Source organism: Notolepis coatsorum (genome assembly GCF_963971535.1).
Source record: "Notolepis coatsorum genome assembly, chromosome: 3".
In the NCBI taxonomy this organism is placed as follows: domain Eukaryota; kingdom Metazoa; phylum Chordata; class Actinopteri; order Aulopiformes; family Paralepididae; genus Notolepis; species Notolepis coatsorum.
This window is the reverse complement of record NC_140167.1, coordinates 207,786,118-207,804,977: the sequence shown is the minus strand read 5'-3', so window position 1 is coordinate 207,804,977 and position 18,860 is coordinate 207,786,118. Positions and strand designations below refer to the sequence as shown.

At 42.0% G+C, this 18,860-nt stretch overlaps 1 protein-coding gene across 1 annotated transcript in view; it reads left to right on the top strand.

The window, feature by feature from the left end:
* The window catches only part of LOC311225308 (regulator of nonsense transcripts 1-like), a 112,710-nt gene that overhangs the window by 86,325 nt on the left and 7,525 nt on the right, over positions 1-18,860 (top strand). Inside the window, exons 19-22 of the mRNA XM_084310533.1 lie at positions 2,353-2,527; positions 5,114-5,195; positions 10,438-10,602; positions 16,192-16,412. Coding sequence (XP_084166659.1) covers positions 2,353-2,527; positions 5,114-5,195; positions 10,438-10,602; positions 16,192-16,412 — 643 coding nt within the window. The remainder of the gene's footprint in view (positions 1-2,352; positions 2,528-5,113; positions 5,196-10,437; positions 10,603-16,191; positions 16,413-18,860) is intronic.

Sequence of the window (18,860 nt, the reverse complement as noted above, 5' to 3'; positions counted from 1 at the left end):
GAGCTTGAATAACTATCGTTAGCTCACGTTAACTAGCGTTAGCTCTGCGGCTAATCTTAGATTACCCTGAACTAAATCAATGACTAGGTTATAAAGCATTCGAGTAGTTTTCACTGCACATAGAAGTAGCCAAACAACGGGAGCATTTAGGCCGAAACCCAGGCAATTTCTAGCCCTTAAGGAATCAAATAGTCTGCCATGGCTAGATGCTAACGCTACGGTGCGGGCTTCTACCGGTGCGGGACTACCATTCTGAGAGCTGACGATGATTTGTTCACTTTGTAACACGGGTTGCCCCCCCCCCCCCCCGCTGATGAAAATGAAAGTCATACCGTCAAATACCGTGCACCGGGGTATTATGTCATAAAGGTTTGACGGTGTGAAAAAAAGGATACCGCCCAAGCCTAGTTCCCGGTTTGATTTCCACTCCTCTACTTCTACATGGCACCTTGCATGGTAGCCTCTGCCGTCTGGGTGAGTGAATGGGTGAGTGAATGGGTGAATGTGAGGAACAAAAATGGATAAAAGCTGCTATATAAATGCACCATTTACCATTTTATTTAAAGGGGAACTATTTTACTATTTCTTTCACTATTTGGGCACTTTTACACAATTCCTGTGAGTATGGAACACCTCTTTTTTTTTTTTTTTTTTTTTTTTTTTTTTTTAAATCATTGTTTTGTATTTCTAATCAAGTACTCAAAAACAGCATTTTTCTACCTCAAGATCTTAAGCCGTTTTGAGGCTGGGCTCCAACCACTGTGTGGCCTGGTGCCAACTGCCACACCAACTGCCACATTATTATGCAGCTGAGAAATCTCTGACATCACAGATCAGCACATTTTCAGATGACTCAGTTCAATGAGGGTGAATATTGTGAGAGGAGAATAGGAAGAATGCGCCAATATGAGAATTAGAGACATAGATCTTATTAATATAAGTCCACATAGCTAGGAAACAATGCTAAACACTGAAAAAGGCCATTTATAAGATAGTTCCCCTTTAAGATAAGATATTCCTTTATTGATCCCCTTGTGAAAATTCAGGCATCATGGCAGCATGGGGAGGGGAGGTACATACAGGGCAGGTAGAATACATAATACAGGCAATACAATTATAGTACAGTAGAAAAGTAAAAAAAAAAAAAGGCTGTGTAAACAATATAATTAATTCTGAATATATGCATATCATGAGCAAGTAGGCAGTGTGATCAAGGTGCAGAAGAGGTTCTGTGTGCCCTATCCGTTATATTATACATCACAATAAACACTAGAATCTATTTAGCATTTAGAAGTGGACTGTGACAGGGCGGCTAGGTGGTGCAGTGGGCAAGGCGCTCACCACCAATGCAGGAGACGCTGGTTTCGAGCCCAGCTCTCGGAGTTCCTATCAGCTTGGCTGGTCGTTCATACTAACACAATTGGCAGTATTAGGGGTGGGAAGCTGGTGGGTGGGGATCGGACGTTGTGGACAGCGACTCCTACAGGTCGGTTGGTGCACCTGCGCAGTAGAATCAGGAAGCGACGGGGGCGGCATGCCCTCCAAACGCAGACCCCCGCCGCTGAGAGATCGCGCTGTGCAGGTGAAAAGATGCGACGGCTGCTTCCTCGAGTACCGGAGGGGACACGTGATGCAAGGCTTGGTCCACATTGCAGCCGGTTTGTGGGAGGCATGGCCTAACAGCGTTCGAGACAGGGGAGGGGAGAATTGGACGATACGAAATTGTGATGGGAGAAAAATAGAAAAATTAGAGAAAAAGTAGATAAAAAAAAGAAGTGGACTGTGTAAGGAGTGAAACCTCTTGTTCTTTTTTTTATCCACTTTTTCTCCTTATTTTCTATTTTTCTCCCATCCCAATTTCGTGTATCCAATTGAGACTGGGATTCGATACCGGAGTCTCTTGCATTGGTGACGAGCGCAATCTCCGCTCCGCCACCCAGCCGCCTAAGCGCTTGTTGTTGTCCAGGTACGGGGTGATCATCGTGGGGAACCCCAAGGCTCTGTCCACCCAGCCCCTAAGCGCTTGTTGTTGTCCAGGTACGGGGTGATCATCGTGGGGAACCCCAAGGCTCTGTCCACCCAGCCCCTAAGCGCTTGTTGTTGTCCAGGTATGGGGTGATCATCGTGGGGAACCCCAAGGCTCTGTCCTAAGCGCTTGTTGTTGTCCAGGTACGGGGTGATCATCGTGGGGAACCCCAAGGCTCTGTCCTAAGCGCTTGTTGTTCTCCAGGTACGGGGTGATCATCGTGGGGAACCCCAAGGCTCTGTCCTAAGCGCTTGTTGTTCTCCAGGTACGGGGTGATCATCGTGGGGAACCCCAAGGCTCTGTCCTAAGCGCTTGTTGTTCTCCAGGTACGGGGTGATCATCGTGGGGAACCCCAAGGCTCTGTCCAAGCAGCCCCTGTGGAACCACCTGCTGAACTACTACAAGGAGCAGAAGGTCCTGGTGGAGGGGCCCCTCAACAACCTGAGAGAGAGCCTCATGCAGTTCAGCAAGCCCCGCAAGCTGGTGAACACCATCAACCCTGTGAGTACAGCATCCTAACCCTAACCTGTGATTTAATGTTATATATACCTTACCTTGACTTTGTCTATTTTGCTGCTATCAATTGTATGCTCATTTTATGTCTTTTATTGCTGTGAAGCACTTTGAGCTGCAATTCTTGTATGAAAGGTGCTATACAAATAACGTTTATTATTATTATTATTATTATTATTATTATTATTATTATTATTATTATTATTATTATTATTATTATTATTGTTTTGGTTGAGGTAACACCGCAAAATGCTATTCTTCAAGAGTATTTTTGTTATGAATAAAGTAAAGGATGTGTTAGAGTATGAGGCAATGAGAACACTACTGTTCACTCATCTCACCTTATCTCGGTTATTGTGTTGAAGTATGGGGGAATACTTATGGGACCAATATAAACCCATTATATATACTACAGACAGAAGAGGGCTGTAAGAATCACACACAAAGTGAATTATCGAGAACACACAAACACATTATTTATTAAATCTAGAATAATTAAACTTGAAGACATGGTTAAGTTTCAAACAATGTCAATTATGTTTAGGGCAAGAAATAACTACAAAATCTTTTTCATTTAGAAAGTGAGTTTAGTAGGAGGAAATTCTATTTTAAACATCAGTTTGCACGTACCACACTTAAACAGATGTGTCCTTCAGTTATTGGTGTAAAGTTATAGTGATATTTTTTTTTTTTTTATTCTTATTATTATTATTATCATTTAATTTTTTCTTGTTTAACACTATGGCGACCGGAGCCCCGCGGCGATTTAGGCCTCAGAGGACAGAGGATTGTAAACAAACCGATGTACTTTCTAAGAGCTTTATATATCATTTATAGTATTGCTATCTGTCCATTCTCATTGTCACTTGAGTGCATAAACCGTGCCTTCATAATGGCTTAAAGAAAAAAAAATCCATCGGTTGGTTGTCATTTTATAGCGTCGTGAATATAAGGTATATCGCGCTTTTCGTCTAGGCTTTTCTGCAGGAGGCTGCAAAAAAGGCTAAACGTTGGCGCCGTTATATCAAACGCCATTTCTGCTGTATATATACGAATGAAATAAAACAAACTGCGTAGCATCCGGACTATTACAGAGCATCTATGGATGAAATGGGGGCGGCGGGGAACACCGATCAGTATTATTGATTAGCAATAGAGTGTGCGTTCCGGTAGCCAATGTCGGTAGTCTATCACGTTAGGTTATAAAACAATGTCCAATCCAGCTGTAATTTGGGGTAATATTATCCTACCGTCAGGCCATGTGATCGCCGGCAGCATTTCCTCACCAGTCATCGGATTCTGGTAGATCGATATGCACATTGGCTAATCATAAATCCCATTATTCCACGCTGAAAAAAACGTTCGGCAAGCTGATAAAAAATGGAGGGGCTTCGTTTGGAATCAAGGCTCTATGATCCGCCCACAGGACTGTAAAAGCGTTTTTTTTTTAATCCCCTCAATGCTACTGCAGTGGAGCGATGGCGCCCCTAAGCGGATCTGGCCGGTACTGCATGTTTCGAAAATCAAATATGTGGAAAGATCCTGCTAGTGGATCGGGGACCTAATAAGCGTTATAAATATGGAATAAAACAATAACAACTCGTCACGAGTATACTCGTGGCTCTGGACCACAACGCATGGAATCGAAACACGTATATACCGTAATTCCTCTAATAGTAACCCCGGCTTGTATTTGTTTCAACTGTAGCTGATACCAGGCTTGTATTAGGAGGAGGCATGTATAAGAGGGAGGCCTATATTTCTAATTTTCAAACGGATCATAATGAATAAATCAACATTTTGTGTCAGTTTGAACCCAGTAAAATGTACTGGGTTCATTTATTTAAACCAAGTACTGTATGAAATACGGTAGTAAACAGTGCAATTACAGGTGGTCAAAAAAAGTTACATAAAGTAAAATAGTGCAATCACAATACTGGTATAATAATAATAATAATAATAATAATAATAATAATAATAATAATAATAATAATAATAATAATAATAATAATAATAATAATAATAATAATAATAATAATAATAATAACTTTGTTTTATACAATTCTGAGGTAGGCTTACTCTCTTGGTAAACATTAACACCATACCGGTATTTACTGCACAGCCAGGCCAGCATATACATGAAACCCGGCTTGTATTAGGAGGCCGGCTTATAATTGCTTAGCTCAACAGTGCACCCGGTCATTAATAGAGACCCGGTTTTTAATTGAATACCGGTTACTATTAGAGGAATTACGGTACTCGTGAACGGACGCCATAGTGTTAAACTGTGGATTGTTTGTTTCTTTGTATATGGTATAAATTATTATTTTGTGTAAATTAGGTTGTACGCCGACCATCAAGTAATACTTGTTTAGTTTAGGAATAAGGGGCAGGTAACTATAATAATTCTTCTTCTTCCTGCTCCTTTTGCCCATGGTATGGTATTTATGATTTTGTATGAAAAACTCTATGATTGTATTGTTTCCATGTGGCAAATAAAACTCTGAATCTGAATCTTATCCATAGTGAAATGTGAAGCGGTGTGTGATTGTCCTGTGACTTGGTGTTTCCTAGGGGGGGCGCTTCATGAGCACAGCCATGTACGACGCTCGGGAGGCCCTCATCCCCGGCTCGGCCTACGACCGCAGCGGCGCAGGTGTGTTAAGATGCCTCTTCTTTTACCTCCCTGTCTCCAGTCTACAGTGTTGTTCAGTGGGGTAGTCTAGACTGATTATTGGAGGGGTTGTTGTGTACTGGAATGAGCTAGACATGATGGCGGTTAGGATTTCATTTAATTTCAAACCTGTATTTAAACTCGAAAGGCAAGTTAAGAAAAAAAAATGTATAAGGCATATAAAATCATAACAATAAGACAAGTAAGGATAACAATCAATTAAAAAACACATACAACTTGATTGACGATCAAGGATTTAAACTGCAACAGAGGGGAGAATCTCAAGCTTTAAGGACTGTTGGAGTTCATTCCATGAGCTAGAGGGGCATCATAGCAAAATGCAGATTGACCCTGTTCAGAGCAAACTCAGGGGATCTTAACACTTTCAGTGCCGGGCCGTGTTTTCCTTTTTACTCCGTTGATGCCACGGCCCATGTAACGTTAATATCGCCTAATCTATGTTTTAAATTATGCTGTGTGTCTAATCTGCCCATCGCTTATCAAAGAATCATTTTCCAGTCAACATTGGCAAAGCAGATTGTGTTTTTATCGCTTCATTTCCTTTTTATAGCATTTTGAAAACCACTCTGTTTCGAAGAAAAAACACATTCCCTGATAATCGCCTTTTACTGGAATATTCCAGAACGTTATCATTTGTCTGTCTATTTATGAATCGTTTTCAAATAAACGCTAGATGGTTGATAGTATATGTGTGCGCACGCACGCTCGTGCCGTGCGCTGATAATCGCTGCTATTATTTCCTCATGGCTTTTACAGTGAAACAGCCATATCACATATAGTGGAAACGCTTATATCTCCATGAAAACGAGTCTGATTATCCTAACACTGATAACATAGATTCCTTACCTGACATCAGATGGTATCCAAATGGTATATTCCAATTCCTGATCACCATTCGGAAAAATCGATGTGTATAGATCTAACGTGTGTACAGTATAACCCATGCTCGCCGCGGCTCAGAGGCTCCAGAATGAACTCTGGTAACTCCGGCTGCATCAGTCGACTGGAAAATGTGGACTGGAATTTTTTTTTCCCCCCATCCATTTTCATTGAGTCCATTCCAAAAGGGTGATTTACCATCTGGGAGACGATAGGGGGCGCTTTTTTCCACATCTGATCGCCGGCGGCCCCTGGATCTCCAACGGTAGGCTCGCGTGATGCAATATGATTTCAGATCGCTAATAAAAAAAATTAAAATAAATCCAGAGAAAAGCCGTGATGTGGCTTTCAACGTCACAATCGTAAACCCGAGATTAGCCGTGAGTGGCGCTCAAAGTGTTAAGGACCAGCCAGTCACTAGAACGGGTTCCAAAATTCCATTCCAATAATGATGTAGTATAAGGAGGTAGCTTACCAATAATCAAATGATTAACAATTTAATTAGTAATTAGTATTCATTATGAACACTGTTTACATGTCTTTCAAGTTCTAAAGGTTACAATTTCAGCAAAGGCATGGCATTCCAGACAACTAAATTTTTTTGATTAAACCTCACTAGTATGAAGGGAACTCTCTAAATATTCCCTTCACCTAAGATAAGATATTCCTTTATTGATCCCCTTGGGGGAATTCAGGCACCATGGGGGAGGGGGGGGGGGTACAGGTATGGTAATAGTAGAAGACATAAATATAGACAATAAAACTAGTACAGTAGAAAAAGCAGTGTAAACTATATGATTAACTCTGAATATAAGTATATGAGCAAGTAGGCAGTGTAATCAAAGGTGCAGATGAGTGTCTGTATACATAAGGTACCCTAACTGGCATGATGTACGTTGTAAACCTAGACTCATCTAACAGAGATGGGAAGTAGGAGAGAGAACATTTTGAAAAGAGACTGAGAGAGATCTAAACATTTACCAACACAATTACCATCCTATTCTATTCTACTGAGCATTGACAGCAGACTGATGAACTCATAATAGACTAAATAGAAAGTGAAATGAGCATCAAACCGGACAGAGTGGCGTTCCAACAGGCATCTGGTGTTCTCCCCCTCAAACCTCATCCAACACACCCCTGGTTATAAGGGTTCCTTCTTATTATTTGCTAAGCCACCCCCACCCTCTACCTTGTCCCCAGGGGGGTAAAGTACTTTGTTACAATACTTAAGTGCTGTTTTTGGGGATTTGTACTTTACTCGAGTATTATTAGGTTTGTATACTTGTATTTTATTTTTTTATTATTTTTTAAACAAACACATAAACAAACATGACAACACAAGATTAGATATACAAGCATTAATTAACAGTGCACATCCAATACATAACACTTTAATATGGGCTTCCTGTCTCTATAATCTTCAGTACATTCATAGCAGCTTCAGCCATTAACACATTCAGAGCCACGCCCTTATGACCATATTAGGGCTAGCGTGCCAACACTGAAGTCAATGGGAGGATGGGTAAATTTGTGAACGCTTAAACTATATCTTAAATTATGTGTCTAATACACCCGTCGCTTATCAATGACTTGCTTGCAGTCAACATGTACGAAACGGATAGTTTTTTCATTGGTACATTTCCATTTTATACCGTTTTGAATATGAGTATAGTTTTGGAGATGTCTAGTAATTCCAGAGAAATTCCGCGATAATAGCTCTTTAGTGGAATACACAAACCATGTTGTAATTTTTCGGCTGATTTATGAATCGTTTTCAAATAAACGCTAGATTATCGATAGTATATGTGTACTTATGCACGCTAGAGAAGCGGGCTGAAAAATCGATTATCCATGCCGTTGTCAGCGCTAACGTTGCGCGCACACACACGCTGCGATGGCGGAGAAAAAAAACATCTGATTAACCCAAGACTGGTAACATAGAGTCCTTGCCTCACATCAGATGTTCTGCAAAAAGATTAATCCAATTCCTGATTGCCATTCCAAATATTGATCGCGTTTATTGATCCAACGTTATAGTCCAAAACACATAATCGATGCTGCTCCCAGCCTCCCCAGTGAATGTGGTAACAACTACTGCTTGCCCGAGAAGGGAAACCCCGGGACCAGAGTTTTTTTCTGATGCACAGTCCCAGCCAATCCAATCCAATGATGTGCAATACCATCCCAGGGCTGTACATTAACTTTTTTTGCACATAGCACTGGTGCTACAGAGGTTGATCGTTTTGTAGCACTGGCCAAAATCTTGTAGCACAAGTATAAAATGTGTTATATTTGTAACAGTCACAAATGTGCCTATTGTATTTGTGTTATTTAGTTGCAGTCAGGGAACAAACATAACTTTTTGACTTACCAGCCATTTGGCTGGTAGATTTAAAAAAGGCAGATTTTTTACCAGCCAAAAATTATAAATAGCTTTTTAGTATATCGCCATGTGTTATTATTACTATAATACTCTCATATGCTATTTTCAATTAATATCATAAACAACATAAGGAATATTAGCATAATTTTGAGTGGACTGAAGGAATGAGTCAGCGTTAATAGTTTTAAATGCAAATAATTTATTGAAACATAGAAGTGGGGTCGGTTGGGATACACACACAATGGAGTAAACATGTCTGATGTAAACAAGACGAAAGTCTTTCTCTGGTCTGCATCCCCTTAACAATTGTGTGTATTGAGCCGTACTGTATTGTACCCATTCTACAATCTGTTAAATAAAGTTTTCATTCATTCACACTGTTTCAACTCACCACCCCCGCATCATATTGTAGTCCAGTCTGTCTTCAAACTTCCACTCCTCTCGACACACACACACACCCTTTCCCCAGGCCACACTGTCTCTATGGCTCTGCCTCTGATCAGGATTAGCTTGTTAGCTTATGCTAATGTAACGTTCATTTCGGGCGATGTGGGCATAAAGGAATGGCGACGATGCAAAGCGTGTTAGATGCATTTGACCCGTTGTGAGAAGAAGAAAAACACCACAGACTTATTTCGGATTGCAAAATAGCTGCACTGCTGTGCAGCTCCGCTCGGCTGAGAGCAGAAGGCAGAAGCACGGTCTGGGGCGGATATGACATCACGGAGTTGCTATGGGTTTTTTCAAAATAAGAGTATCATATGAACCTGAGCGTTGCTAGCTGCCGGAGCCCAGATATTATGACTGGAGCTGCGCTTAGGCGGAAATGAGACCTGTGACAGGATTTTCAAAATAAGAGTATCAATATGAACCGAATGCCTATCGCACCAGTGCTACTGAAGTAAATCCATTCATCGCACAGACCGCTGTTGCTGTAGCACGTGCGATATATATGTTGCACTGTACAGCCCTGCATCCGGGAGACGATAGGCGGCGGTATTTGCCCTTTTCGAACTCAGACCCATTCCCAATGATAACGTCAGGCTGGATGGATGAAAAATGTATGGATATTGCTAATAAAAGAAATAAGTATTAAAACCCGAGTTTTCTCTGGTCTTGGCACTCAACGCATGGCGAGTTAACCCAACTAATCTCGTGGTTGGCACTGAATGAGTTAAGATTAACGCCCCCGGCTTCCAACACGTCAAAAATAACAAACTAGCATAACAAATTCACAATGAATTCAAAATCAACAATACATTTAAAACAATAAAAGGCCTAACTGAGCCACCATCCCATATTCTCTACACCCCAGCTCTGGGTTCTTTGGCATCGCCATCTTGTTTCTTTTGAGTTGACCCGGATGCATCATACCTGATGGTCTCTTCCATGTCGCCATATGCGAGTTCATCTGTGTTGTCGCTGCTTCACATCGGCCACATCCAAGTGCTGTTTCCCAACGAGGAGACTGTCGCTGCTCATCGGTAGCTGAGAGAAGCGACTCCCTATGAGATCCAGGGTTTTGTGAACGGAATGCCCCATATGTGACTACTTTAAACTGTTAAACAGTAATCCAGAACTATTTTATTGATGTCTGCACTTTATGTGCTCATTTTATGTCTATTCTATTCTATTTTATTGTATTGCACTATTTTACTCTGTCTATTTTACTTTACTCTTTTTATTAGTGTCTATTTAAAACTGAATCAAACTATAAACAAGGTGGCCTGTTGGGATGTTAGATCCTAATCTGAAAAGATTTGATTTTATATGTCTGCACTTTATGTGCTTATTTTATGCTGACGTGAAGCACTTTGAGCTGCAGTTTCTGTATGAAAGGTGCTATGCAATTATTATTATTATTATCAGTAAAGTCAAATAATCCTGACTTCCAGGATAATCTATTTATAATCCATCTGTGTTTGTCTGTCCCATCAGCTGGACGTCCAGCCAACATGTACTTCCAGACCCATGACCAGATAGGCATGATTGGGGCCGGGCCGGGCCACATGGCTGCTATGAACAGCCCCATACCCTTCAACTTGGTCATGCCGCCCCTGCCTCCACCTGGATACATGGGCCAAACCAACGGCCCCGCTGCAGGTGAAATACAGCTGTTTATTTCATTTCAAACCTTTATTTAAACTCGAAAGCCAACCGAGAGGGACCTTAAGGGTGCTTTCACACCAGAGCTGTTTGGTCCGGACTATCGGACCAGAGTTCGTTTCCTCGGATAGTCCGCTTTTTTTGGGGTGGTGTGAATGCTCAGTCGAACTCTGATCTGCCTGAAAACGTAGGTCTCGGTTCGCTTCATCGGACCAAATATAAGAAGTGACCTGATAAACTGTGCATCTTGGGTAGAAAGAAACAAAACAAACACAGCGGTAAATAAAACGGCTGAAAAACAGGCTGAAAAAACAATTCGACTATTTAATATCGGCTAAACACAGTATTGTCCACTGACGGCCTCTGTAAAACAGCAGGGAGCATACCACTTTTATACGTTCCTCGTAAAACGGGCACAAATGCAAAGAAGATGAATGAAAGTCCCTGTTATTAGGCTCCTCAAATATCGTTCATAAAAATTATTTATGTAATATTTTACAGCATTGAGCAACCAAACAGGGGGATGCTGCTGCATATGTATGTATGCTCTGTCATCTTTGAGATGGCGAGACCTGCAGTTGGCACCGTGTGAGGCCACGTTTGAGCAAATTAATAATACTGCAGAAATTGCGTTTGATGTAAGCAAACTGATGCCAGACTCAGCATTCATGCATTGGGCTGAATAGCGAGATGAAGCACAGCCTGCCTGGTCTTTGTTAGAACTCAACTCGTTATTATTGACACATACACTATACCAGATGTCTGTCATAAAATGATAAAGCGGACAGAAATGCGGGAACGTTTTGATTATATTTAAAAGGCGTTGACATTGAATCTATAGTTTATTATCCGTGGCCGTCAGATATATTGCAGAGATAACCTCCTCCAATGTACAGTTTCTACGTCAAATGTATATACTCTCTTTTCTGGACTCTTTTTGTATCACAAACAGTACTGTATTTGCAAATCTGGTATGTCATAAATGTCACTATGAATTGAAAATGGGGGACCCTGATGTAAACAAGACGAAAGTCTTTCTCTGGTCTGCATCCCCTTAACAATTGTATGTATTGAGCTGTACTGTACCCATTCTGCAATCTGTTAATAAAGTTTTCAATCAATCAATCAATCAATAGACTCATTGGTTGCTTGTAATGTAGGATAGACCGGTCTATCAAGAGAGAGAGATAGACCGGTCTATTAAAAATAATTAATTAACGGGGCGGCTAGGTGGTGTAGTGGGCAAGGCACTCGCCACCAGTGTGGAGACGCTAGGATTCGCGTGTTGGAATCCAGCTCTCCACATTGTTTTCAGTTTAGCTGGTCGTCCGCAGTAATACACATTGGCCGTATTACGGGGAGGGAAAACTGAAGGGTGGGGATCGAACGTTGTGAACAAGCGACTCCTACAAGTCGGTTGGTGCGCCTGCGCAGTAGAATCAGGAAGTGTCGGGGGCAGCGTGAGCCTCCCACGCGTTACTCCTCGACACTGAGAGATCGAGCTGCGCAGGTGAAAAGATGTGACTGCTGTTACCTCAAGTACCGGAGGGGACTTGTGCTATGTATGACTTAGTCCACATTGCAGCCGGCTTGTGGGAGGCAAGAAACAGCGTTCGTGACAGGGGAGGGTTTAATTGGATGATACGAAATTGGGATGGGAGAAAAAATAGAAAATGGGAGAAAAAGTGGATCAAAAAAAATAAAAAATTATTTAACAGGAACAATTTAAATAAATAACCTTAGTTGGAGATGATTTGTGTGTGCTAATTTAAGGCAGTCAATGAGTTGTGCTCTCTCTCTATAGACCGGTCTATCCTACATTACGCTTGTGACGGAGACAGACTTTCAACCTTCATTTGGGAAAAATGTATAATTTGTTTAATAATAAGTAAGACGACGGATCCGTTTAACGAATTCCATATAAATCTATAGTTTATTATCTGCGTCAGATAGACGGCCAGTGTCGGTTGGTATGATGACCTGGCTGGACGTTATACTTGGTACAAGAAAGACCCACATCCAGCCCGAAACATATCCTTGAGTCTTTCGAAGATGAGACCCATCAGAAGGCATCACCAGCACCGCCTCCGCCTCCAGTCACACACACACACACACACACACACACACACACACGTTAGGGCTCGTAGTCACGCACACACATTTCCACTCCTATTGTGTCCAATAGGCGAGCGCCCTTTTCGACCGCGTGACATTGTTCAGAAAGTTTGGTGCGCTTGACAAATTGCAATGTGAATGCAGACGAACCAAATGAAGAATGCAACAATGTTGCAACTTCACCCCCCGAATCGCACCGAGTCCACCAAAACTATATGTGAAAGCGCCATAACTCATTGAGCGCCGAAAACGAGATATCTAGTTTTTGAAAACCAGCGCTTGAGTGCCAAAAATGAGAAACCGTTGTTTTAGTTTTTCCTTTTTTTGATCATTATTATTCTAAACAGTCACGTGGACCTTAGTGTGTGTTCTAGGGACCTCTGTGTTAGTTAGAATTGAAATGACGATTGAATCCCGACAGGTGGAAGCATCACCTACCTTTTCAACTGGGCTAGTTTAGTGTGGGCCCCCCCCCCATGCCGCCAACAGGGGATTCCTGCAGTGCCGCAGGACTAGAGAGCAGCGAGTAGAGAGGTATAATGGCGATCGCGACTTTTGGAGACTTATGAAGAGGACAAAACTATCACACTTATGGATGATAACGTGCGTTTTCACCAAACTACACCGGACTCGGCACCTCTGGTAAATCATAAAAATACTATAGTCAAACCGCCGAGGAGGCAACATCTGTTGCCGAGTTACGAGCCAGCTAACGTTCGGCAATGGCGATCGCCTAGAGCGAACTATTGGAGATCATTATGAAGAGGACAAACGGTGACGATCCATCCATCGTCATTTTTGGTGGACCTGCTGACAATGGTAATTTTACCGAACCCCATCATAAAACATGCCTTTGTAATTATCCGACGGTGTTTCTGGCCCTGTGAACAGAAACATTCCATATAACGTCGTGTTTACCTTTGACCTGGAAATAATATAGGTTTCAGGCGAGCAACCCGCACGACTATGCGCATACTGCACAAAACACATATCTCGCGTTCCAGAAAACGAGACTTATTTTGAGAACGGGTTTTTAGCATGGGATAGCGCACGAACGAAGGCATGTAGAAATAAACGTTTTTTCCCCTGTTGGAGTATAAATAGTGCCTGTCAAATGAGCCATACTATTGTCTCCATAGCTATAATATAGAATATACGATGGGTCTGCAAACATCGTGAAAATTGTCAAAAAAGCTGGCTCCAGGGAGTAAAGATGGAATAACAGCGTGGCAGTCAAAGAGTTAAGGACCAGCCAGTCACTAGAACAGGTTCCAAAATTCCACTCCAATAATGATGTAGTATAAGGAGGTAGCTTATCAATAATGATGTAGTATAAGGAGGTAGCTTATCAATAATGATGTAGTATAAGGAGGTAGCTTATCAATAATGATGTAGTATAAGGAGGTAGCTTATCAATAATGATGTAGTATAAGGAGGTAGCTTACCAATAATGATGTAGTATAAGGAGGTAGCTTACCAATAATGATGTAGTATAAGGAGGTAGCTTACCAATAATGATGTAGTATAAGGAGGTAGTTTACCAATAATGATGTAGTATAAGGAGGTAGCTTACCAATAATGATGTAGTATAAGGAGGTAGCTTACCAACAGGGGAGGAAACTAACTTTTTGGCTTACCAGCCAACTGGCGAGTATCTGATTTTTTTTACCAGACAAACTGATTTTTTACCAGCCAAAAAAAATCGCTAATTGTGATAATTACTTTTTTGTATGTCTTCGTCTAAATTGATTTTCAATCATAGTAATAATCACACCGTGTCTCTACTCTTTAAAATATTTATTAGCATAAAACATTAATAACAGTATCTACTCTTCACAATATTAGCATAACACATATTAACATGAAAGAGGGATCTATTCTGGACTGGGTTGGGCTGAACTGGGCAGTGAAAGATGCTGGGTTGGACTGGGTTGGGCAGTGAAAGAAAAAAACCGAAGTATGTTGTGAAGTGTATAGATAGATAGATGTGAAATGTATAGATGTAGCAGTACTGTCTATCTGTATGTCGTGTATGTCATATGTTATGATGAATTGAAAATGGGGGACCCTGATGTAAACAAGATGAAAGTCTTTCTCAGGTCTGCATCCCCTTAACAATTGTGTGTATTGAGCCGTACTGTATTGTACCCATTCTGCAATCTGTTAATAAAGTTTTCAATCAGTCAATCAAGTTAACTTTGGAACCTCGGTTGTCAAGCCACGTCAATGTTGTGTATGCATCCGAGTGTTCACTGTGCCTTTAAGACGGCACGGTGGCCTTACGACAGTGCTGTCGTCAAGTGTTGTGGTAACGTCAGTTGGGTTGGTCTGCTGTTGTGCACTGGTTGAGCTATAGCCCCTTTCGTGACTGCGATGTGCAAGCCAGGGGCTTTTGAGCATGAAATAAAATGTCTAACCTTACGTCGTAGTCCGGTGCGCAATAGACTAACATACACCTCTGTAATTTAAATGTGTCCTTGCCTTGGACTCGAGAGTTGTACTAGGGTTGGATGCAGTTCCCCGTTGCTCAGTCTGTCTGTTTTCCATCTTCTGTGTTTAACGTTATCTGTTTGCGAGTGCTTCCTTGACTGATGGCCAGTACCACGGGACTTTTATTCAACATTCTATATTTCCGCGGGTTGGCCAGTACTGCGGGAACTTTTATTAAACATTATATATGTCCGCGGGTTGGCCAGTACTGCGGGAACTTTTATTAAACATTATATATGTCCGCGGGTTGGCCAGTACTGCGGGAACTTTTATTAAACATTATATATGTCCGCGGGTTGGCCAGTACTGCGGGAACTTTTATTAAACATTATATATGTCCGCGGGTTGGCCAGTACTGCGGGAACTTTTATTAAACATTATATATGTCCGCGGGTTGGCCAGTACTGCGGGAACTTTTATTAAACATTATATATGTCCGCGGGTTGGCCAGTACTGCGGGAACTTTTATTAAACATTATATATGTCCGCGGGTTGGCCAGTACTGCGGGAACTTTTATTAAACATTATATATGTCCGCGGGTTGGCCAGTACTGCGGGAACTTTTATTAAACATTATATATGTCCGCGGGTTGGCCAGTACTGCGGGAACTTTTATTAAACATTAATATGTCCGCGGGTTGGCCAGTACTGCGGGAACTTTTATTAAACATTATATATGTCCGCGGGTCTTGTGCAGTGCTCTCGTGGCACTGTCAACTCGCCAGACTGGCGAGTGGTCTTCATGAATCACTCGCCAAACGTAAAAAATACTCTCATTTGGCGAGTAAAGTGGCCTAATTTCCTCCCCTGCTTACCAATAAGGGCCGTATTGGTGAGAACTGTGAACTGTGTTGTGGTTATCGTTGTTTGTTCAGACCCCCTGCATCGGGTGGAATCTTGCATTTTGAATACGTACTACTCTCCTTAAGTAGGTAAAAGTCGAGAGTCTTGAGCCGTCTCACTGAATCCTTCGTTACCCAGGTCGCGGTGCTATGAAGGGCAAGCCTGGGCGCGGCGGACGCCAGAGGACCCGTGGCATGGGTAACCAAGGCACCAGCCAGGGCAACGGCCCCAGCAGCCAGGCCAGCCAGGACGGGGCGTCCCAGCCCTTCTCTCAGGGGCCTCTGACCCAGGGGTACATCTCCATGAGTCAACCCTCTCAGATGAGCCAGCCTGGTCTCTCCCAGCCCGAGCTATCCCAGGTAACTGACTGACTGCTGTCAAATATCATTATCCTATAGACCTGCTTGCTGTATAAGTCAGACTCTGTGTGCGCGCGCATTACCGCGGCAGAAAGGAGCGTAATCCTGGTCAGAACAACGGGGCAGATGTGAGATATTTACTCGCGTTGCGTCAATCAAATTGTGGGATATTCCATCACCCAAATTGACTCTTATATCCGACTATATTCAATATCCAAATTGTCATGGTTATCAATAATATCCAATAATGAAAGGTAGAAACAACTTTCAACGGTTTTATTCAAAGTGAATCAAACAATTAACAGACAGGAAAATGATACGTTGCAAGGGATTGAGGAATTGATCATTGATCATTGCAACGGGCAGACCTGCATTCTGCCAGGAGCAGGAGGAATCAAGCTTCTTTTATGTTGTCACTGAGCCAATGAAAATGCTTCTTCAGAAATGGGATCAGAAACGAGGCTAACGCAAAGTCTAAACATGGTTATGGTTAAGATACCAGACTTTAAGGCCATGTCCAGACTAAGACGATTTTGGTCGTTGCACCACCATATTTACAAGCGATACGTCTTCTCCTGAACCGATGACGCGTTGGCCCACCTCTCCCTTACCCCGCATGCGCAAACTCTCCAACCACCGTCAACAACAGATTGACATCTCCCTTAACACATTGGATGCCACGAACGCTATAAGTCGTTAGTTCATGCCGACCTTTGAGTGCCCCCGACGCTATATAGCGTCTGTTTGCCGTTTTTTTTTTTATTGGCGATTTGAATTCATATTTCATCAATCGAGCCTCGGGTTAGTGCTGCAGAGTCTCTGAGCTCAATTGGGAAGATACCGCCCTCTATCGTCTCTCCCTGTGTAACTGCACCCCATTACTTTAGATTGATGCAGGGGGAGTGGTCAGTTTCCTCATTTTACTTTTCCGTCAAGGCATCTGAAGAGACTAAGTGATCGCCGGCCCTCAGAACAGCGTGGATTATGTATTTACAGTACCAACGCTGTAATCAATAAGCGTGATCGATATTTGGAATGGCGATCAGGAATTGGAATAATCTTTTTGGATAACATCTGATCTCAGGTAAGGAATCTATTTTACCAGTCTTAGGTTAATCAGACCTGTTTTCACTGAGATATAAGCGTTTGCCCTATGTGCGTGTGTGTGTGTGCACGGTGATTCCTGATGAGGAAATGAGAGAATAGATTTTTCAGCCCGCCTCTATAGCGTGCATAAGTACACATATACTATCGATAATCTAGCGTTTATTTGAAAACTATTAACACTTTGAGTGCCACGAGGTGGCGCCAGAGATAGCGCTTCAATGCCACCATCGGCGCCAATGTTAACCTTAATATCGCCTAATCTATGTTTTAAATTATGGCTATGTGTCTAATCTGCCCGTCGCTTATCAAAGAATCCTTTTCCAGTCAGTGCTGTCAAGGCAGATTGGTTTTTTATCGCTTCATTTCCGTTTGAGAGCATTTTGAAAAGCACCCGTTTTGAGGTAAAAAAACAGTCCATTCTAGACCATTCTATGATAATCGTCTTTTACTGGAATATTCCAGAACGTTGATATTTGTCGGCCTATTTATGAATCGTTTTCAAATAAACGCTAGATGATCAATATTATACGTGCACGCAAGCACATTCGAGCCGCGCACGGATAATCGCCGTGTTCATTTCCTCTTGGACTTTTACAGTGAAACCGAAAGAGCCCATTTCACAAAACAGCTTATATCTTCATCAAAATTAGTCTGATTATCCTAACACTGATAACATAGATTCCTTACCTGACATCAGATGGTATCCAACTGGTATATTCCAATTCCTGATCACCATTCGAAAAAATCGATAAGTGTATTATGGATCCAACGTGTGTACAGTGCAGTACATGATTCCGCGGGTCTCAGAGGATCCAGAATGAACTCTGATAACCCCGGCTGCATCAGTGGACTGGAAAATGTGGAGTACAGGATTTTTTTCCCCATCCATTTTCATTGAGTCCATTCCAAAATCCCTTATGTCATCTGGGAGACGATAGGGGGTGCTTTTTTCCACATTTGATCGCCGGCGGCGCTCGGGTATACTCGGGTAGGCTCGCGTGATGCAATGATTTCAGATCGCTAAAAAGAAAAAAAGAGAAATTCCGAGAAATCTCGTGAGTGGCTTTCAACATAACTATCGGAAACCCGAGATATCTTGTGAGTGGCAGTGAAAGTGTTAAAAGGCCGAAAAATGACCGTTTTTGTGTATTCTAGAATATTCCAGTAAATGCCGTTTATCACTGAATCTATATATTTTCCTTAAACGAGGGCTTTTCAAAATGCTATAAAACGAAAATGAACCAATACAATCCGTTTCGACAATGTTGACTGCAAACAAGTCATTGATAAACGACAGGCAGATTAGACACATAGCCATAATTTAGGAGAGAGATTATGCGT